This window comes from Triturus cristatus, chromosome 4_2, assembly GCF_964204655.1.
Source record: "Triturus cristatus chromosome 4_2, aTriCri1.1, whole genome shotgun sequence".
In the NCBI taxonomy this organism is placed as follows: Eukaryota; Metazoa; Chordata; class Amphibia; order Caudata; family Salamandridae; genus Triturus; species Triturus cristatus.
Window position 1 is genome coordinate 860,349,211 of NC_140586.1, and position 18,195 is coordinate 860,367,405.

The window sequence follows — 18,195 nt, forward strand, 5'->3', positions numbered from 1 at the left end:
CATTTGTGAAGAGGGCAGTGGGGGAGCATGACTACCTGTAACACTGTGTTGTGCCCCAGCCGGGGCCTGTATGCTTGTTCCAGCAGTAGATGGTCTATTCCCTACAGATTCCCGGGGAGCCGTCTGTGCACTTGGACCCAACCCCCTGCTAGGACTATTCCTGTTATGTGCGTTTTCTATAGCCCTGAGTCTAGCAGCTATGGAGTCCAATTTTACAGACAGGGGCTCCAACAGGCTCCTAAGGATGTCCCTAAAAGAGCCAAATAGAGCCTCTGCCGCATTAGGAGGATTTCCACCAAATATGAACGGCCCAGAACACCCAGGTACCACTGTGGCTAATGGCGAGTCTGGTTGATCAGACCCAATTCCCGGGGAAGTAACCACGGGAGAAGCCGAAATGTCTGAGCTAACATCTAATGTTGGGTTGGTTTTATCCACTTTGGCCCTTTTTGCCCCTCTAAGCTTCCTTGACCTTTTCCTTTTCGGAGGATGGTCCACTCTACTGCCTACGGGATCTGTTGGCGCTGCAACTTGCCCTTCATCCTGTGCCTTAGACATTTCCGCACAGTTCATATACGGAGTGGTCTCCACCACCCCCGAGGGCCGCAGAGGCTCGCTATCCCTCAGTAGATTAGACGGGGTCCTAAGTTGTTGGAGGACTGACTCGATTGTCTGGTCAATGCTATCCATGAGAGATAGATGGGTGACATCAAGGGGTATTGGAGTACTAACATCGATGGAAGAAGAGTCCGAGGGGTCCACTGAAACTGACGCGTTTTCTAAGTTTACCTCAAGGAGAGTGTCTGATACTGTGCGACCTTTGCTAGCCGCAGCACTGGTCTTCGGAAAGAATTTTTCCAGTGTGCTAGAGCACTGTTGGGCAGCCTTACTCCTGGATACTCTAGTAGCCATGGCGAGAGGAACAGTCAAAGCCGCAGGCTGATGGAGTATGGAGAAGAGCCTTGAGACAGGGACAACGTTAGAGGGGGGGCCCGGTCCGGTCTCTGCCGGCCTCTAACGGCCTAAAACGGCCCGCTCTTTGCCCGGTCTTCGCCCGCTTCCTCGTCCGCCCGCGTCCCGCGTACGCGTTCAAGGCGGGGTTAAAGTAGAGGAGGAGAGAAGGGGGCGGGAAGAGGAACCAGGTGCGCGCGGTGGACGGCGCAAGCACTTCTGGACCTCGCAGTCCTGCTCCCTATGCAGGTGGCGTCTGAAGCACTCCCCCAGCCGAGGTGACCGAGCCGAAAAGCTCCCAGGCCACGCAGAAAGTCTTGGAAAGGGCTCCGCTGCTGATAGTGCCCCTGGAACGGCCAAAAACACTGTCCACAATTCTTCCCGCTACACGAGCGGCACCCGCGCCAGCGGGGGCCGTGCGGAGTTTAATACACTTCCAGGAAGGTCCAGGGAGGTCCGAGGGAGAAGGGGGCGGGAAGAGGAACCAGGTGCGCGCGGTGGACGGCGCAAGCACTTCTGGACCTCGCAGTCCCGCTCCCTATGCAGGTGGCGTCTGAAGCACTCCCCCAGCCGAGGTGACCGAGCCGAAATGCTCCCAGGCCACGCAGAAAGTCTTGGAAAGGGCTCCGCTGCTGATAGTGCCCCTGGAACGGCCAAAAACACTGTCCACAATTCTTCCCGCTACACGAGCGGCACCCGCGCCAGCGGGGGCCGTGCGGAGTTTAATACACTTCCAGGAAGGTCCAGGGAGGTCCGAGGGAGAAGGGGGCGGGAAGAGGAACCAGGTGCGCGCGGTGGACGGCGCAAGCACTTCTGGACCTCGCAGTCCCGCTCCCTATGCAGGTGGCGTCTGAAGCACTCCCCCAGCCGAGGTGACTGAGCCGAAATGCTCCCAGGCCACGCAGAAAGTCTTGGAAAGGGCTCCGCTGCTGATAGTGCCCCTGGAACGGCCAAAAACACTGTCCACAATTCTTCCCGCTATACGAGCGGCACCCGCGCCAGCGGGGGCCGTGCGGAGTTTAATACACTTCCAGGAAGGTCCAGGGAGGTCCGAGGGAGAAGGGGGCGGGAAGAGGAACCAGGTGCGCGCGGTGGACGGCGCAAGCACTTCTGGACCTCGCAGTCCCGCTCCCTATGCAGGTGGCGTCTGAAGCACTCCCCCAGCCGAGGTGACCGAGCCGAAATGCTCCCAGGCCACGCAGAAAGTCTTGGAAAGGGCTCCGCTGCTGATAGTGCCCCTGGAACGGCCAAAAACACTGTCCACAATTCTTCCCGCTACACGAGCGGCACCTGATTTCACAATTGCATGTAAGGGGATGCTGGAGAATTTCTTGAAACTGAATTCAGGGACAACCAGGTTTTGCTCTTTGGATCCAATGTTTCCTTTTGGCCACAGATTTGTGACCTCAGGAACTTGGGAATCCGCCCACTCCAGCAATAAAGGCCTAAGAATGTAGGTGTTATTTTAAATACAATCTTATCTTTTAAACGTCAAGTAAATAACAATCACCTCATCCACCTTTTACATTCTAAAAATGCTCAGAAAAATAATTCCTTTTATACATCAGTTCCTGCAGAAAATTGTTGTTGCAGCTCTTATTCTTTCCAGGCTGGATTACTGGAAGACCCTTTTGTGTCGGATTACAGAAGGGTCCCCTGGCCAGGCTTCAGGTTCTTTAGAATGCAGCGGCATAACTTCGGTTACATATATTTCTAGACAGCAGTCCGCGAGACCAGCACTCCTTTCCCTTCATTGGCTTCCATTGAAGAAGAGGATTGATTTTAAAGCTTTATATATTGCCTTCAGGGCCCTACATAACTCTGGACTAGAACATCTTAAACATCGGTTCTTCTGGTATATTCCTCACAGAAATCTTCGCTCCTCCAAAGCAAAGGTTTCCAAGATTTCAGCTCTCGAGTTGGGGTGGCAGGAGCTTTGTCTTCTAGACTTCTAAACTTTGGACCACTCTACCCACTCATCAGAAGTGCACATCCGACCTGCTAGCATTTAGAAAGGCCATCCAAACGTGGCTTTTTTGCTCTGTAAATACGGTTTGCTTATCAATTCAGTTTGTTTTCTACATTCCTATACTTTCTGATATTTTCTTACTCTTGTTGGTAGGACCTAGACGCTTTTGGGCATGAGCTCATGCTTTAGAAATATAAAATGAAATCAAATCAAAGAGCCTCTAGGTAAACCACCTGTTTAGCTAAACTTCACAGAGTAGAGCTACACCTCGGAGCCAAGTATTTTGCTACTTTCATTGTAGCAAGGTGTATTCTCTTCTTTGAACTTCATACCCTTTCCTCTTTGAGAGAAGATCTCCCACAGAGGCTCTCCGATATTTACACGCAACCTGATTATATTGTGTATACAGAAATGATTAGCACTCAAATTGACCTCGTTTAAGAAATGCAATTTTCTAACTGTAATTGGAGGAAAATTCTGAATATTGCACACGCTTAATTTCATGCAGAAAAGAGGCTTGGCTTTAGGGTTGTATAAAAAAGTTTTTTTAGATAGCTCTTCATTCGGTTTACAGTTTACAACTGCTTTGCACAACCATACTTAGAAGAACAGGACGAAGGAAACATCATCAAAAAAAATTAAACTGCCCCACCCCATTATCGCAAAATACAGAAAGTCGCCCTCTAGTGGGGGGTTGTAGAAATACTTATATCAAGTATTGAGCACAGCTGATCACTTTCCTCTAGTCCAGCTGTTCTCAAACTGTTGTCTGGGACCCCTGGGAGCCTGGGACATCTAGTTAGGGGGGTCTGCAAATGCTCATTAAATAAAATAAAATAATATTAACAGATTAATAAAGTGTAGATAAAGAAGCAAAATGTAAATTTAAATATAAAACCTTTCTGTAAATGTGAAGGATTTTGAACTGGAGTCTAAAAGTTAAGTTGGTATCCTCAGATTGATTTTTGGGAGCAGTACAAGTGCATTAGACATTAAGGTGTCGATTCCGATCCGGTAAAACCCGGGTACGAACCGTCGGACGGAGCGTTTTCTCCGTCCGACTCGTACCCGGGAAAACCACCTTACAATCCTGCAAGTACGATTCGTACAGAAACACCATTTCCGTACGACTCGTAAAAAACACCGACCGGCTAAAATATACCCTCAATTCCGATCCGGGACACCGCGTACGCGACATTCACACGGAGTCAGGAAGCGTTTTACGGACCAGCAAGTACGATTCGTACCCACAGCACTTCGCACGGCAATATTTTTACGGGACCCAAAAAGTGTCGGAAAAGCTAAGTACGCCACGATGCACGGCGAAAAGGGGGCCCGGTACGCACCGTACCCCCATCCCTACACGTCCGCACCGTACCCCCAGCCCCCCCATGTCCCCCGTATGTACGGATACGCACCGTACATACGGGGGTGGGTGTACGCACCATACATACGGGGGGGGTACGCACCGTACATATGGGGGTGGGGGTACGCACCGTACATACGGGGGGTTCGCACCGTACATATGGGGGGTATGCACCGTACATACGGGGGTGGGGGTATGCACCGTACATACGGGGGGTACGCATCGTACATACGGGGGTAGGGGTATGCACCGTACATATGGGGGTACGCACCGTACATACGGGGGTATGCACCGTTCATATGGGGGGTACGCACCGTACATACAGGGGTTGGGGGTATGGTGCAGACATGGGGGGGCTGGGGGTACGGTGCGGATGTACGCGTGAGGGTTGGGAGGCTGGGGGGGCCGTACGACTCGTACCCCTCGCCCAGGTGTGCCCGGGGTAGGGGTGGTACACAGTTCGCTCCATACAGGACGTTTTACATGCGGTTGTATATTCGGACGGAGCGTATTACATGCGTTTGTATATTCGGATGGACGGTACGGATCATACTTGTGCGCTCGGACTTCAGTTTTACGAATCGTATGTAAAACTGTCCGGGGATGTGTCGTAGACTTTTCCCGATGTCATTCGTATGTATTTTCCATGGACGAATCGTACTTGCCCGTTTGTACGGGACTTGTACGATTAGTACGTAAAAAAATACAGATACGATTCGTACGGGGATTTTTTTTACCGGATCGGAATCGGCACCTAAATAGTATGGACAATGGGTTGTCTTGAAAAACTTCATTTTCCCCATTGAATTTTAGACTTTTTTATGCTTGTTTGTGAATTAAACAAAACATTTCATAATTTCTGTATGTCTTTGATGGATGCCTAATTCCGCAATTTTGTGCATTGTTTGGCGGTTCTAATCATCAAAGTTGCTTAGGCTTGGGTCCCCATATTCCACTAATGACTATGTGGGGCTCACCAGATTCTAACAGTGATTCACCTGGGCTCCCCAGTTTCCAGTAATGATTAGGAGGGGGTTCCCAAAAGTCAAAAGGTTAAGAATCACTGCTCTAGACAAAACTCATTCATGAAATTTACATGGGTGAGCTGTCCGGAGAACTCTGTGGAGCAGACCAGAAGCCATGGTCTTGGTGATCTCCTTTACCAGTGGACTCAGATGTACAAGAGTACATCAGGCCCAACTAATGCATATCCATTAGAGTTGCATCTATAAGTAGAGCAGGAGGTTGCTCACTTTCGAACTTAGCGGGAACCAAGTAGATGAAGTGTGGGGCCCATATACAGATCAACCATGGTGTAAATAATGATTAAGTAGTAGTTGGACACCATGGTTTTTACTTCTCGTCCTACATCGCCTCATCCCAATGTGCAGACTCTAGCAGCATCGCTCTCAGTACGGGGGCGGGCGGATAAACAGCGGAAACCAGAGCATTTTTATAAATCAGAAGCACAGATGGTGTTCCAAAATTCGCTTTCTGTTGCCCATGACCTTACTTTTTTTATCTCAAGCATCTATTTTATTATATTATTTACCTTCTACTTAATATGCATACATTTCACTTGAACATAATGTGCTCCATATATCTTTTATCAATTTGAATATATCATGTGGCATCTCATGATCCACCATTATAATGAACTTTAAGTGCAATACACCGATTTGTGACTTACTCCCACTTTCGCACAGCCATGGTTCATTTTGGCAAATTGATTGTAGTTCTTTGAGTTGCTGGTTAAAAGACCAAATGAACTTCTCGATGGTTTCAACTATCAATAACTCATACCCCCATAGTTCATGCATGGATCGGTCAGACTTCCGGTTATTCCTGCAAATAATCAAGCGAGCCAGGGTAGTCGCATACAAAATAAAGTTATCCTTCCTAGGCATTCTTATGTTTCTAATACCAAACGCAAATTTGCCTTCTTCAGGGTAAGTTCTTGTGATGTTACTCATGGATTCAACAGAAAATGTGTGCATGGGGCTAGTAAGGAAACCTATGGCTTGGAATATAAGACAATAATGAAACTGTTAAATTTAGTGTATTTATGAGCAGTAAAATAAAAGTGGGAAATGATAAAATGATATATTTTCATAAATTGACGTATTTCGGGAATATTCATATATAAACTGACACAGTCACATACAAATAACAGTCATTAGAAAAAATGGTCAGATGGAAAAATGCCTTAACCCACCCTGGACCTACTTCGCTACAGCCTAGAACTAGGGCTCATGTGATGCTAAGTTATAGTGCCCGACACATAGTGGCGGCAATGACAGTATCGAGCAACTTCAAAAGCTGATGCAACTACATTGCTAAAACACTTTAGGGCATATTTACAAGTTAAGTGGCGGAGTGTGGCGTTAGCCTCCTTGGCTTAACGCTACGCCCCCGCTAAAAACCCAGGCCTGCACCTTATTCGCAAGAATATGGTGCAGCCCTGCATTTTGCCTAGCACTTGCGCTAAATTTAGTTGCCTAGCGACAACGCTGGCACCCTTGCAATATAGTGCAAGGGTTCCTGTGTCGAGGAGAAGATTATTTATGTGCAGGAAGGTCCCCCTTCCTGCACATAAACAATCTTCAAATGCATTTTTGTAATTTCTATGTGTGCTGCATAGTGCAGCACACATAGAAGTTGCAAAACGGCATTTTTTTTAAAAATGAATGTTCATGTGCAGGAAGGGGGACCTTCCTATACATAAAGAATCATTGGTGTTTTGCGGTTTCCATGTGTGCTGCAAATTAAGCATTTCTCCTCGTGCCAGGGTAAGACAAGGTTTTCCGTGGTCTTAATTTTGGCGCTGCCTCTTATGTACACTGCCCTTGTAAATATAGGGCAGCGTCAAAATCAATGGGTGGAACGCCCACTGCAACACCCATTGCCCTCCCCTTTCACGCAAAGTATAGCATAAAAGGAGGCCTCATTCACAAGGCAGCGTTAAGCCACGTTGAGTGGCTTAACGCTGCCTTGAAAAAATGGCGAAGCCCCTATTGCCAACACAACATCACTAAAAGTAACGCTGTGGTGGCGATAGGGGCTTGTAAATATGCCCCTTTGTTTCCCATAGGACCAACCTCCTTCTTTAATGCATGTAAAAGGGATGGGACGTGCTGGGGCCAACACAGACCGCTTATGATGTAACACAATCATGCGAAGGTTGTGAACATAACTGGCCCTTCAGGTTTCAGGATCACAAATGACATCATTTTTTTAAACAAATAAAATGTTTATTTGCATTTCCATCATGTGTTCTGGAAAAATTAGGCCTTATCCACCCCATGAAGTTTCCCCTCATCATCTCCCTTGGGGTCTCACATATTGTGAGGTTCGTACTACAGTGCCCCAGTCAATATTGTTTTATGGTGGAGTTGCAAACTGTTTGCAAACACCATAATGGCAGCTAAGTCCAAAACTCAATGCTGTTGTACATTTTTATGCTGATTCCACACACCCTCAACTTTGTGAAGGACATTTGATGCAGCAGCATTTTATTCAAGGGGGACATTTAGTAAAAACATTAGTTATTGCAGCTTTGGAACATGCCTGTTAAGCAATTGCTTCTGACTTGAGAAGGACATCTAGTAAAGGTTTGAAGGGCTGCAGTCTTATTAAAGACTTCACACTGCTTCTTCTGACTTGGGAGACATCTACTAATTGCTTGAGGTACTGTAGCTATGTGAAAGTCTAGACATAAGCAGATGCTTGACATAAGCAGAAAGGTGTCCATACTTGCAGATGAAGCACCTGACTCTCCACTCCTCAATGAAAAACAAGGCTGCTTGCTCACTTACATCCTTTGAAAAATGGTTGAAGGATAGCGCATATGACAGTAAGGTAATATTGGCCATATATAAATATCTACTAGGCCAGGCCTTGTTAGAGAAGACACCTCGACAGAAACTATGGGCTAGGATGATTGGTGGGGATAAATCCCCCAAAAACTGAGAAGGCTTATATGAGAAAGCCCTCATCTCTGCCTAGAACGTTAAACATAGAGAAACCCATTGTAAAATGCGAATGTATTGGTACTATATTCCATTAAAAATAACTGAATGGGATAAATCAAAAGCAGACACATGTTGGATGGAGTGTGGTGCCACTGGCACCCTTATGCATTTACGCATATACAATGGAATTACCTATCACAATCATGTGTTTGTAAAGCGCGACTACTCACCCGTAAGGGTCTCAAGGTGCTGAGGAAAAGGGAAGGTGCAGGTTCCAGTCCATCAAGGAGGGGGTCTGTCAAAGAGCCAAGTTGCATAGATATTTAGAGGAGGTTATCAAAGAACTCGACTTAGCCGTAGATGTACAGATTCTGAGGGTTCCTTGAGTAATTCTTCTGGGTCTGGAATTTGCGGGAGGTAAATCCCACAGATCGCTTAGATGGAAACAACACTAACATTTGTCACAGCCCTATAGGCGATCTTTTTGCACGTGGGCAGGCCTACTGTCCAGACGTTTAGAGATTGGATTGGTGTGAATTCCTTGTCATGGGCAAAATGATGCTATCCCTAGAGGACAGAATCAAGCCATAAGAGACTGTCCGGGCTCCACTCATTAAGATTCTCTCCAGGAAATATAGAGAGTTAGGTTGTCCTTGAATCCTCAGAGTTCTCTAGCTGGTTCCAGAATGTCTTGCTCATTTGACAAAGTGAGGCTCCCTCAAACCTTTGTTTTTTTCTCACAGTGACTTGGCCTTTCAATCTACATGCAACAGCATTGTCATATCTTCATAGCAGGCATCCTGTAGCAGGGAAAGAATAGTGGCTGGTCTTTCTGTGGCAATATCCAAACAGAAAGAGGTTCTGCACAGATGAGACAAGCTGTGCTCTTTAAGTACAGTGTTTAGTATCTAACGCCCCATGAGGAAAGCAGCAATTGGGGAGCCAATTCCAAGCCCCCCATGACAGGCTGAAGCACATTGGAAGGACTTTGAAGGCCACAGGATGAGCCTTTTTCAGGCCTGCGACAATAGCTATAGCCCGCAAGAGGAGCGTTCGGACTGGTCAGTCAGCTCCCCTCGTCCTCATCCAGGTGCCAATAACAGGTATTTTTGGGCCCACACGATTATTCTCTCCATTTGGCCTCCACCTTTGTCCGGTGATTCAGCTCTGACGTCTCTGCAATGATTCACAAGGTACCTGCTGGTTGTGGTGGAAAGAGGCAGATTTGATGGGAATCTGTAGAGGAATCACAGGACCCTTCAAAGGACTCACGTCAATGAGAGGCCACTTAGCCACATGATTGTATATATACATGGGTCTTCAATTTACAGCAGGCCTCTGTTACTCAAAAGTACAGAAATGTAGGGCTTCTCAGTTGATCATCCCGTTGGGTAAGTAACATTAATTGACTGTTTAAGGAAATTGTAGGAAAGTGTGCCTTTATTTCCCTCTATTCCCTTGAGGCCAAAGCTGGGAACCACAATGGAGTTTGGTGAGACACAAACAATGGGTGCTTACTGCTTATCCATTTCCTTGAATGCTATTTTGTGAACAAATAGCTTTATGCCTGGTAATGTTTTGAGCCTTTATAATGTACCAAATATGTTCTAAGTAGAAAATGCTTGCTTTTCATTTTTCATATAAGTAGCATTATTCAAAGTGCATCTGTAGTTTACACATAAGGCCTCTCAATGTGCTTATTGTGTGAAAGTATTCACTCCAGTTACTCTTTTTACAGAATGAGGGCCATATCAGCAACGGCCAGCGATAATCATCGCTGGCCGTGCTTAGCGATGATTTTCTTATTGCTGGCTATCTCTGCTTTGTATCGCCCTGGTAGCACGTTATCATCAACGCGCTGCTCCAGGGCAATACAAATTCCAGAGATAGCAATGTTATTGCCCTTTTGCAGGGAACATCGCTGCAAAAGGGCTATAAAGCCAGAAAAGCGGAGATAAAGCCCTTGATGATAAACCCCTTAAATTTTTTCCATTTTAATTATTCATCAAGTATTTTTATTATTCCTCAAGACATTACTGGCAATTGTATTCTCCAGTCTGACATTAGTAGATTAGAGCTCTGCCTGGAACCAATTGGATATATGTTAATATTCTTTTAGCATAAGTGCTGTGTAGATTACAGAGTATACCCGTTTGAATGTATTTCTGAAAATCCTATTTGTTAGACGAACAGAATCACTGTACTGTTTGTTGAATTCTGCAGCACACATAGAAAGAGGAAAACATCTCTCAGGTGCCCCTTCCTGCAGAAAAACAATCACTCCTACAACGCAGACACCCTTACACCATGGTGCCAGGGTGCCTGCATTGGCGTATGGCAGCCCACTCTGCGCTAGTGCAGGGGAAAGGACAGGATTGCGACTTATCTCACAGATACAGTGCATTCCTGCCCTTTTCTTTGGATGCAGGCCAGTGCTGCAAGATTCCTTGCAGCTCTGCCCTGCGCCACAACCTCATAAATGAGGCCCTGAGTGTACTAAGGGATATATTTATGAGCCCCTTGTGCCGCCATCGCGTCACTTTACGTGACGCTCTGCTGGGGAAAAATCACAAAATCATATATATGAGGCCACACAAAGCCCCTTTGCATGGCTTTGAAAGGCTTCATAGATATAGAGTAAGGCAAAGCAGCACAAAACGCTGCGTTGCCTTACTCTGTGATGGGGACACGCTCCATGGGTGTTGTGATAGGTGTTCCCACGCAACACCCATGGATTATGATGCTTACCCAGATTTACAAGACCATGTAAACCTGGGGATGTGCCAAAGCCTTACGCCTCTCCACGGGAGGCACAATGAGGAGAAATAACTTTATTTCTCCTTATTCTTTCCTCTTTCCGTGTGTTCTGCATTCTGCAGCACGCATAGAAAGAGGAAAATCCCTCTCAGGATTGTTTTTGTGCAGGAAGGTGCCCCTTCCTGCAGAAAAACAATCCTCCTGACAACCCAGGCACCCTTGCACCAGGGTGTAAGGGTGCCTGTGTTGGCGCAAGGCTTCTGAAACAGCACCATCACAGGGGGAAAGAGCAGGAATGCACCTTATTAGATACGCACGGTGTATTCCTGCCTTTTCATTTTGACGCAGGGCAGCTCAGCAAAGTGACTTGCTGTACTGCTGAACGCTACATTCCCATAAATCTGCCCCTAAGTGCGCAGTTCAGCAGGAGATTCCTACTTACATGATGAGCGATAGGCCATCTGGGGTATGGTGGCATTTAGGAGTAGTAGAGTCCTAAACCAGCCCACCCCAACCGATGCGGTGCAAACCCAAATATTGAGGTGGATAGGCTGTAAACACCATTGTATCAAATGTATGTACTTTATTACCGCAATATATAACATTTCAGAAGAGATTCCAAAGCAGATACATGGAATACATTTAAGCATGTGTATCTATGAAACATACAGTGATGGAGAACCCGACAGAGGCCTCCATTATGAGTAGCAGCAGCTACTGGCCACATCGGAATTATGAGATCTGTGGAAACACGCAAATCTCTTCACTTTCACATGGAGATTTGGGCTGCTAAAAGCAGAGGGTGAAAGGCTGTCCCAAAATCAGGAATTAGACCCAGAATTATTATTAGTTCTGGGTAATTGCACAACTCTCAGTTTGCAACTCATAGGCTAGATTTACCACTCTCGGAATAGCCAGTATTGCTGGTATTCCTATAACTCTGGGGGTGGGAAATGCCATCATATTTACCAGGGCAGTCATAAGGATGGCCAGAGTATGTTAACACCACATCGAAATAGCTGAACTAAACGTATGTATGCAACTCTTACATAGATATCCCAGACAAACATTTTTTTCAACAACTCTATCAGAAATATATGTTTTGCCGAACAGAAAAGACCAACAAACTCTTATTTCTGTCCCAGAAATCTGCCTCGTCAGAGGAAGCTGGTCTGTGAGCTAGACCCTGCTCCAGCCTGCTTCAGCCCTGACCGTCTTTGGCCCTGTCATAGAGAATCTTTCTGCTGTGGATGCCCGAACATGAGACATTCTGGCACTTCCTGCGAACGAAAGGAAGACGGGCAGCATCAGTGGCACGGCAGAGCCAACATGCAAGGCAGTGAAGTCTTAGGTCACCCTGTCTGCCTTCACTCCACCTGCTAAATCTTAAATCGTGCCCTCTGTCTAGAGTGGCACCGTGGGTGAGACGCAATAGGTTGCAATGGTACCCAGAGTGTCTACCGTTGGTCTGACTATTTGCAAGCATTCGTCCCATCACCTTTTGGGTGTTTGATTGCCAGTAGTATGCCTGGAAACCTGAGACTGGTGCAGCTTTCCAAGCCGAGCCCACATCTGCCAGCGTTTGTGAATTTTAAACAGTACTAGAATTGCACTCATTCAAGGAGTACCTCTGCGGGTGCAGAGCTGCTATATATTTGGTAAACAGGTCACCATTTACATATTCACAAAGAACTGGAGCAGCGCAGCACAGCAAGCAAAGTTGCTGCACTTCCGTGCCTCGCCTGCAGAGAGCAGCACTGCACCGTATCTTCAGAGAAGTGGTGGCGGTCTGCTCTTTCAATGCAGCGGCGCGATTTGAGCTGCCTCGCACCAATGCCGAGGTGTGAGGGTATCCACGCTCGGGTCTGAATGGAGGCCTTTTTCTCTTTGCGTGTGTGCTGTGCACAACACATGCAAAGAGGTCATAACGAGGAGAAGATATTTCTCCTTCTTATGCCAGCCTCAGGCAGGTGCACCATTTGTGCAAACCCGTGCCTACAACTGTTTGTAACTATGGGTTTGCAGCAAAAGCCACGGGTGGATGCACAGGAACGCCCACGCCCCACTCATGGAATGCCTCTCCGACACAAAGCAATGCAAGGCAGCGCAATCAGCTACCCACGTTACTTCTTCTTACAAAGCCGTGCAAATCGATATTTGCATGGTTTGTAAATGCCAGAAAAGGATTTTGCGTCAGGCGGCCTCAAGAAAGTGCCCCAGCACCAATGTAAAATCTTTGTAAATCAGGGCCTAAAAAGATTTTTCATTTCAGATCCAAAAAATAAACAAATTAGAAATTGTTAGTGAAATCAGGATGACAAGAAAAATCAACAGACATAGCAGGCCCGACTTAGGGCCTCTAGACTCAACTACCAAGCCTAGAATGTATTTATTTGGGGGTTGTCACAAATACCTCCCACCCCCCTGAAGCTATGCCCCTAGGAGAGTTCTGTGGAGAAGCAGGTTGCCCTGAGCCCAGCGTCTCACTGGACTCGTGCTAGTCTGTCTGACTTTGAGAGATTCAATCACAGATGACCAGATGCAGCGTTATTGCGAGCGGTCTGCTTCGATGTCACATTATCTTCCATTAATGCCCCATACAGCTGCTAGGGTGCAGGCGTGATCGCCCGCTTGGCTGAGGACATATTCAGAAAGCCTGACTTCCTAACACGTTTCCAAGAAAGAATGTGCTGTAGGGTTTTAAAAGGTCAAATTGCTGTGTGGTGGTGGTTCGAAGGGCCTGAAAGTTTCTTATGTTGTACAACCTAAAACAATAAAAACTTGTTTATCAAAAAAAAAAAAGGTCAAGATTCTTACCTTGACATCTCAGTAAAATGGTGCTTTCGTTTCAGAGAACCGCTGACGTTAGGCAGTGACAAAGCTTCGCACACCCTTCTTTCTGAGAATGTGCGCCCTAAATCCCCGGAGTCCTGCACTGTACCAGAGGGAGGAGTCTTCGATGAAGCAACAACAGGACACACTAGAAAAAGAAGCATAAGACAGCGCTTGTTTACTTGGAATTACATTAGAAGTAAACAAAACAAGAGCTGACAAAGCCAATAGGTTTGGCTTTTATTGATATTGCTGAAAGGGATGCTTTATCGATCGAAGAGCGCATGTTTGGTTCATTGAAAAAGTGACAGATCGAATGTGACAATGATTAGATGAAGATATGTAGGAGTGGAAGGTTGGATGTTGAATAATTACATCATCATCACAATACTCTTTGGGGCAGATTTATGAGGCCCGTTGCGCCATCGGAACGTCACTTTTTGTGACGTTCCGTGGCGCAGAAGCCTGCGTGATATTTATCAGGCAGCACTGAGCCACTTTTTTTGGCTTAATGCTGCCTCATAAATATCAGTCCCTTTCACGCAGTGTTCTGCGTTAAAGGGGCGTGCAATGGGTGTTGCTGGGGGCGTTCCCAGCAACATCCATGGCCTTTTGACACTGCCCCAGATTTACGAGAAATCGTAAATCTGAGGCATTGCCAAAAGCTTCCGCCTCCCCAGGGGAGGTGTAAGGGAGGCGCAACGGGGAGAAATATCTTTATTTCTCCTTGTTTTTCCTTTTTCTATGTGTGCTGCATTCTGCAGCACCCATACAAAGAGGAAAAACCTCTTGTGATTATTTTTGTACAGAAAGGCTTCCCTTCCTGTACAAAAATATTCATCCCCGCAACGCAGGCACCCTTGCACCATGGTGCAGAGGTGCCTGCGTTGGCGCAGGCAGCCCATTGTGCGCCGGCGCAGGGGAAAAGGACAGGAATGCGCCGCATTTCATAGATACGGCGCATCCCTGCCCTTTTCTTTTGCCGTAGGGAAGCGCAGCAGGAAGGCCTGCTGCGCTTCCCTACGGCAAAACCTCATAAATCTGCCCCTCTATTTCAGTAATGTACCATAAAAGAGCTGCACAGTAGAAAATACAAAGGGCCTCATTTATGCGTGAAAGCAGCGATGCGCCCTTCTTGCGACATGCTTGATGCGTCATATTTACTGTATGACGCATCATGTCGCAAGGAGTTACAGATACGTCAGTTTTTCTGACGTATCTGTGGGCGCAAAAGTGACGCATTGCTGGAGTGTGTCACAAAAGTGACGCAACTCCAGAAATGTGTCCTTTCACACGGGGCAAGCCCCATGTGAAAGGGCCTGCGTCAGTCTTACACCTGCTGTGAGGCAGGCGTACGATATTGACGCATTTGCACCCTAGAAGTGGCGCGGTAAAATCTCATAGATTTCACTGCGTCACTTCTACGATGCTTACTTACGTCGGAACGCCCTCCCTGCATACATTATACCTGATGCAGGTATAATGTAGCGCATGGGTTTACAAACTTACGCATCTGCTAAGATGCATCACTTTGTAAATAGGACGCAACAGGAGCCATGTTTTACGCCGCCGATGCGTCAAAAAAGTGACGAAACGGAAGCGCAAAACTGTCGCAGGGGCTCATAAATAAGCCCCAAAAATTGCCAAAAGTTAAAATCAGCATCAAGTAAAAAAAAAAGTAAAGTGCGCACCAAGTCAATAGAATACGAATCAAAATGTGCACTCTACCGACAGGAAATAGATATATAAAATCCAAAAAAAAGGCCCAATTAAGTTAGTTTCAACAATCCTTTTACTTATCCACCAAGCATGAAACAGATATCTAGATGCGGCATATACCAAATATGGGGTGGTGCCAGTTTGAAAGGTCCTATAGGCTTCCTCGCTCCTTGTTGTGCCAAGCTTTTTGCAAATAGGAATCAACCATTTTGCTCCCGCTGCTTTATATGCTGGACAAAAGAATAGCAAATGGGGCACATCCTCCTTCTTTCAACCACACATTAAACACCCCTGGATAGTACTACTTGAAGCCCTAACCATTTTGACATGATGTCCTAACCATTTTGAAATGAAACCATGAAGGGGCAAATTTCCATGTCTAAACTGGAAATAGTTTTTTTGCTAAATTTGGATCTATCTCATCACAGAGGTTTTCGAGCTAGTTATTATCTTTTACCACTAAAAAAGAAAGGGATAAAATGCCTTGTGCGTGCAATAAAAGATTGTTAAGTTTACAATTATTAAATAGATTTTTTAACTCTTTCACATAAAGTGCAGCAACCCGCTGGATCATGCCAGAGATTAGCCAAGCCATCCCCGTTAGGGAGTCCTTGACAAATTTGATCCAGGGAAGTTTAGTTGCATTTGGTTATCTGAGAATTTCCTCCGGCACACTTCAATATAGCAAAAGTTCGGGAGTAGCCCAAATGCGTCTTCAGAAAAGTAACTGTCGACAGGGCCAGACTGGGAACTACAACCGGCCCTGGCAAAGTACTCGGCCACCCCCCCCTCCCCGGGTGGGGGGGTGGGGTGCCGCCGAGCTCTTAGCCAGGGCCGGTTTTCGGCTGATTTTGTTACAGGGACGCTTTTGCAGCTATGGGGTCCAAAACCGGCCTCCACCAGTGCGGCGCACCGGGGGATTGCCCGGTGCCCGCTACGGCCAGTCCGGCCCTGACTGTCGAAGTTCAATATTATCAGTGATTGGCCAGAGGCCCAGATCAAACCTCAACAGTACTAACGGAGTGCTGACCGGTAAACACCAAAGCTGCCTCATGAACCTGTTTTCTACCATTGCCAAAGGTTTTAGGTTTTTTTGCCCCCATATCTCTGCACCATAAAGGGCAACCGAAAGTGCCTGGCATGTGTATGGTTGGCCAACTTGCAATACAAATTTACAATGGGACCCCCTATATAACTTCAACAACCCCCCACTTTGCTGCTCCAATGATGTGACCATTCGAGCTTCTTGTCTAGCGTAATCCCCAGGTAGTGTACTTGCTCTAATGGGACACCATTTAAGGCGGGGTTTGAGTGCGTAGAAGGACAAGAGTTAAAAAACATAAATTCAGTGTTACTAATGTTGATTTCCAGTCCCCTTTTCCCAAAGAATCTCCTAAAACCATCAATTAGTTTCTGAAGCTCCATTGGAGACTTGTACAGCAAAAGAGTATCATTAGCAAACATGAGGGCCGGAACCCTCATGCCTGCTAATCGAGGGGCGTCATTATCACAAGTTTTTAAAAATTTGAAAACATTTACTAAATCATTCAAAAACGAGGTACATTTGGGTGGGGGCCAATACACATCCCTGTCTTATGCCTCACTTAATAGAAATGGGTTCAGTAACTTCACCCACCTTGCCGCATCTAATTTGCGCTTAATTATTCTGATACAGTCTCTCGAATAAACTGCACAAATAGGCTGGGAGGCCCATTCCAACGAGATGTCTCCACAACAGGGTTCTATGGACCACGTCGAATGCTGCTCTGAGATCAACAAAAACTGCATAAAGCTTTCCCTTCTCAAAACTGACCGTCTTCCAATAAATCACCTGCAGTCTAAAGATCTGATCAACGATGGAAGTACTGGATCGAAAGCCTGCTTGAAGGGGGCAAAGTATATCATTCTCTTCAAGCCAATATTAGAGCCTGCTTAGTGTAACCCTAGTGAAACGTTTTTTAGTGGTATCTATTAAACTGATTGGCCTGTAGTTGGCAGGGTCCTATGGGTAGCTCTTCTTACAAATTGAAAGAATCTCAGCCCCAGTCCATGTTTTGGGGATACCTGCTCCATTTAAAATGGCATTAAATACCACAGTAAAATAAGGTGTCCAAGTGTCTATTTCTGATAAAAACAAGACTCCAGGGATCTTATCAATGCCCGTAGCTTTGCGTGGCACTATCTTTCTAATGGCCTCTTCTACCTCCTTGAATGTTATTGGGGGAAATCCTCCCACACCCCTCCCTGGTTTGGAATGCAAGGGGATAATTGTTGGTTCTGGGAATACACCCTCATCAGTTTTTTGTTGATATAAATTAGTAAAGTGGGCTATGCAAGCCTCAGCCGCAACATTGTTCCCAATTTTGGATTTTCCTTCCCTATTCCCAGTTGAAAATTAAATTCCAGAATAGGATTTGATTATTTTCCCCAGCTGCGGCTAAAAGAAGTCCCCAGTTTTGGCTGTACCATTCCCTTTATGCCATTGCAAAAACCGATTTGTTTGCAGCTCTCTTTTCTTGGATGTCTTCCCCCTTATTGCTCTTGACGGTGCTACCCAGAGCACATTTGGTCAAACTACGGGGCATATCAACAACAAGCGGCGATAATTATCGCTAAGCGCACTTAGCGCT

At 46.3% G+C, this 18,195-nt stretch overlaps 1 protein-coding gene across 1 annotated transcript in view; it reads right to left on the reverse strand.

Annotated features, from left to right (window-relative positions):
- LOC146835267 (peroxiredoxin-like) overlaps positions 1 to 18,195 on the reverse strand; it is a 559,426-nt gene that overhangs the window by 62,434 nt on the left and 478,797 nt on the right. Inside the window, exon 11 of the mRNA XM_085602856.1 lies at positions 13,832 to 13,994. Coding sequence (XP_085458982.1) covers positions 13,832 to 13,994 — 163 coding nt within the window. The remainder of the gene's footprint in view (positions 1 to 13,831; positions 13,995 to 18,195) is intronic.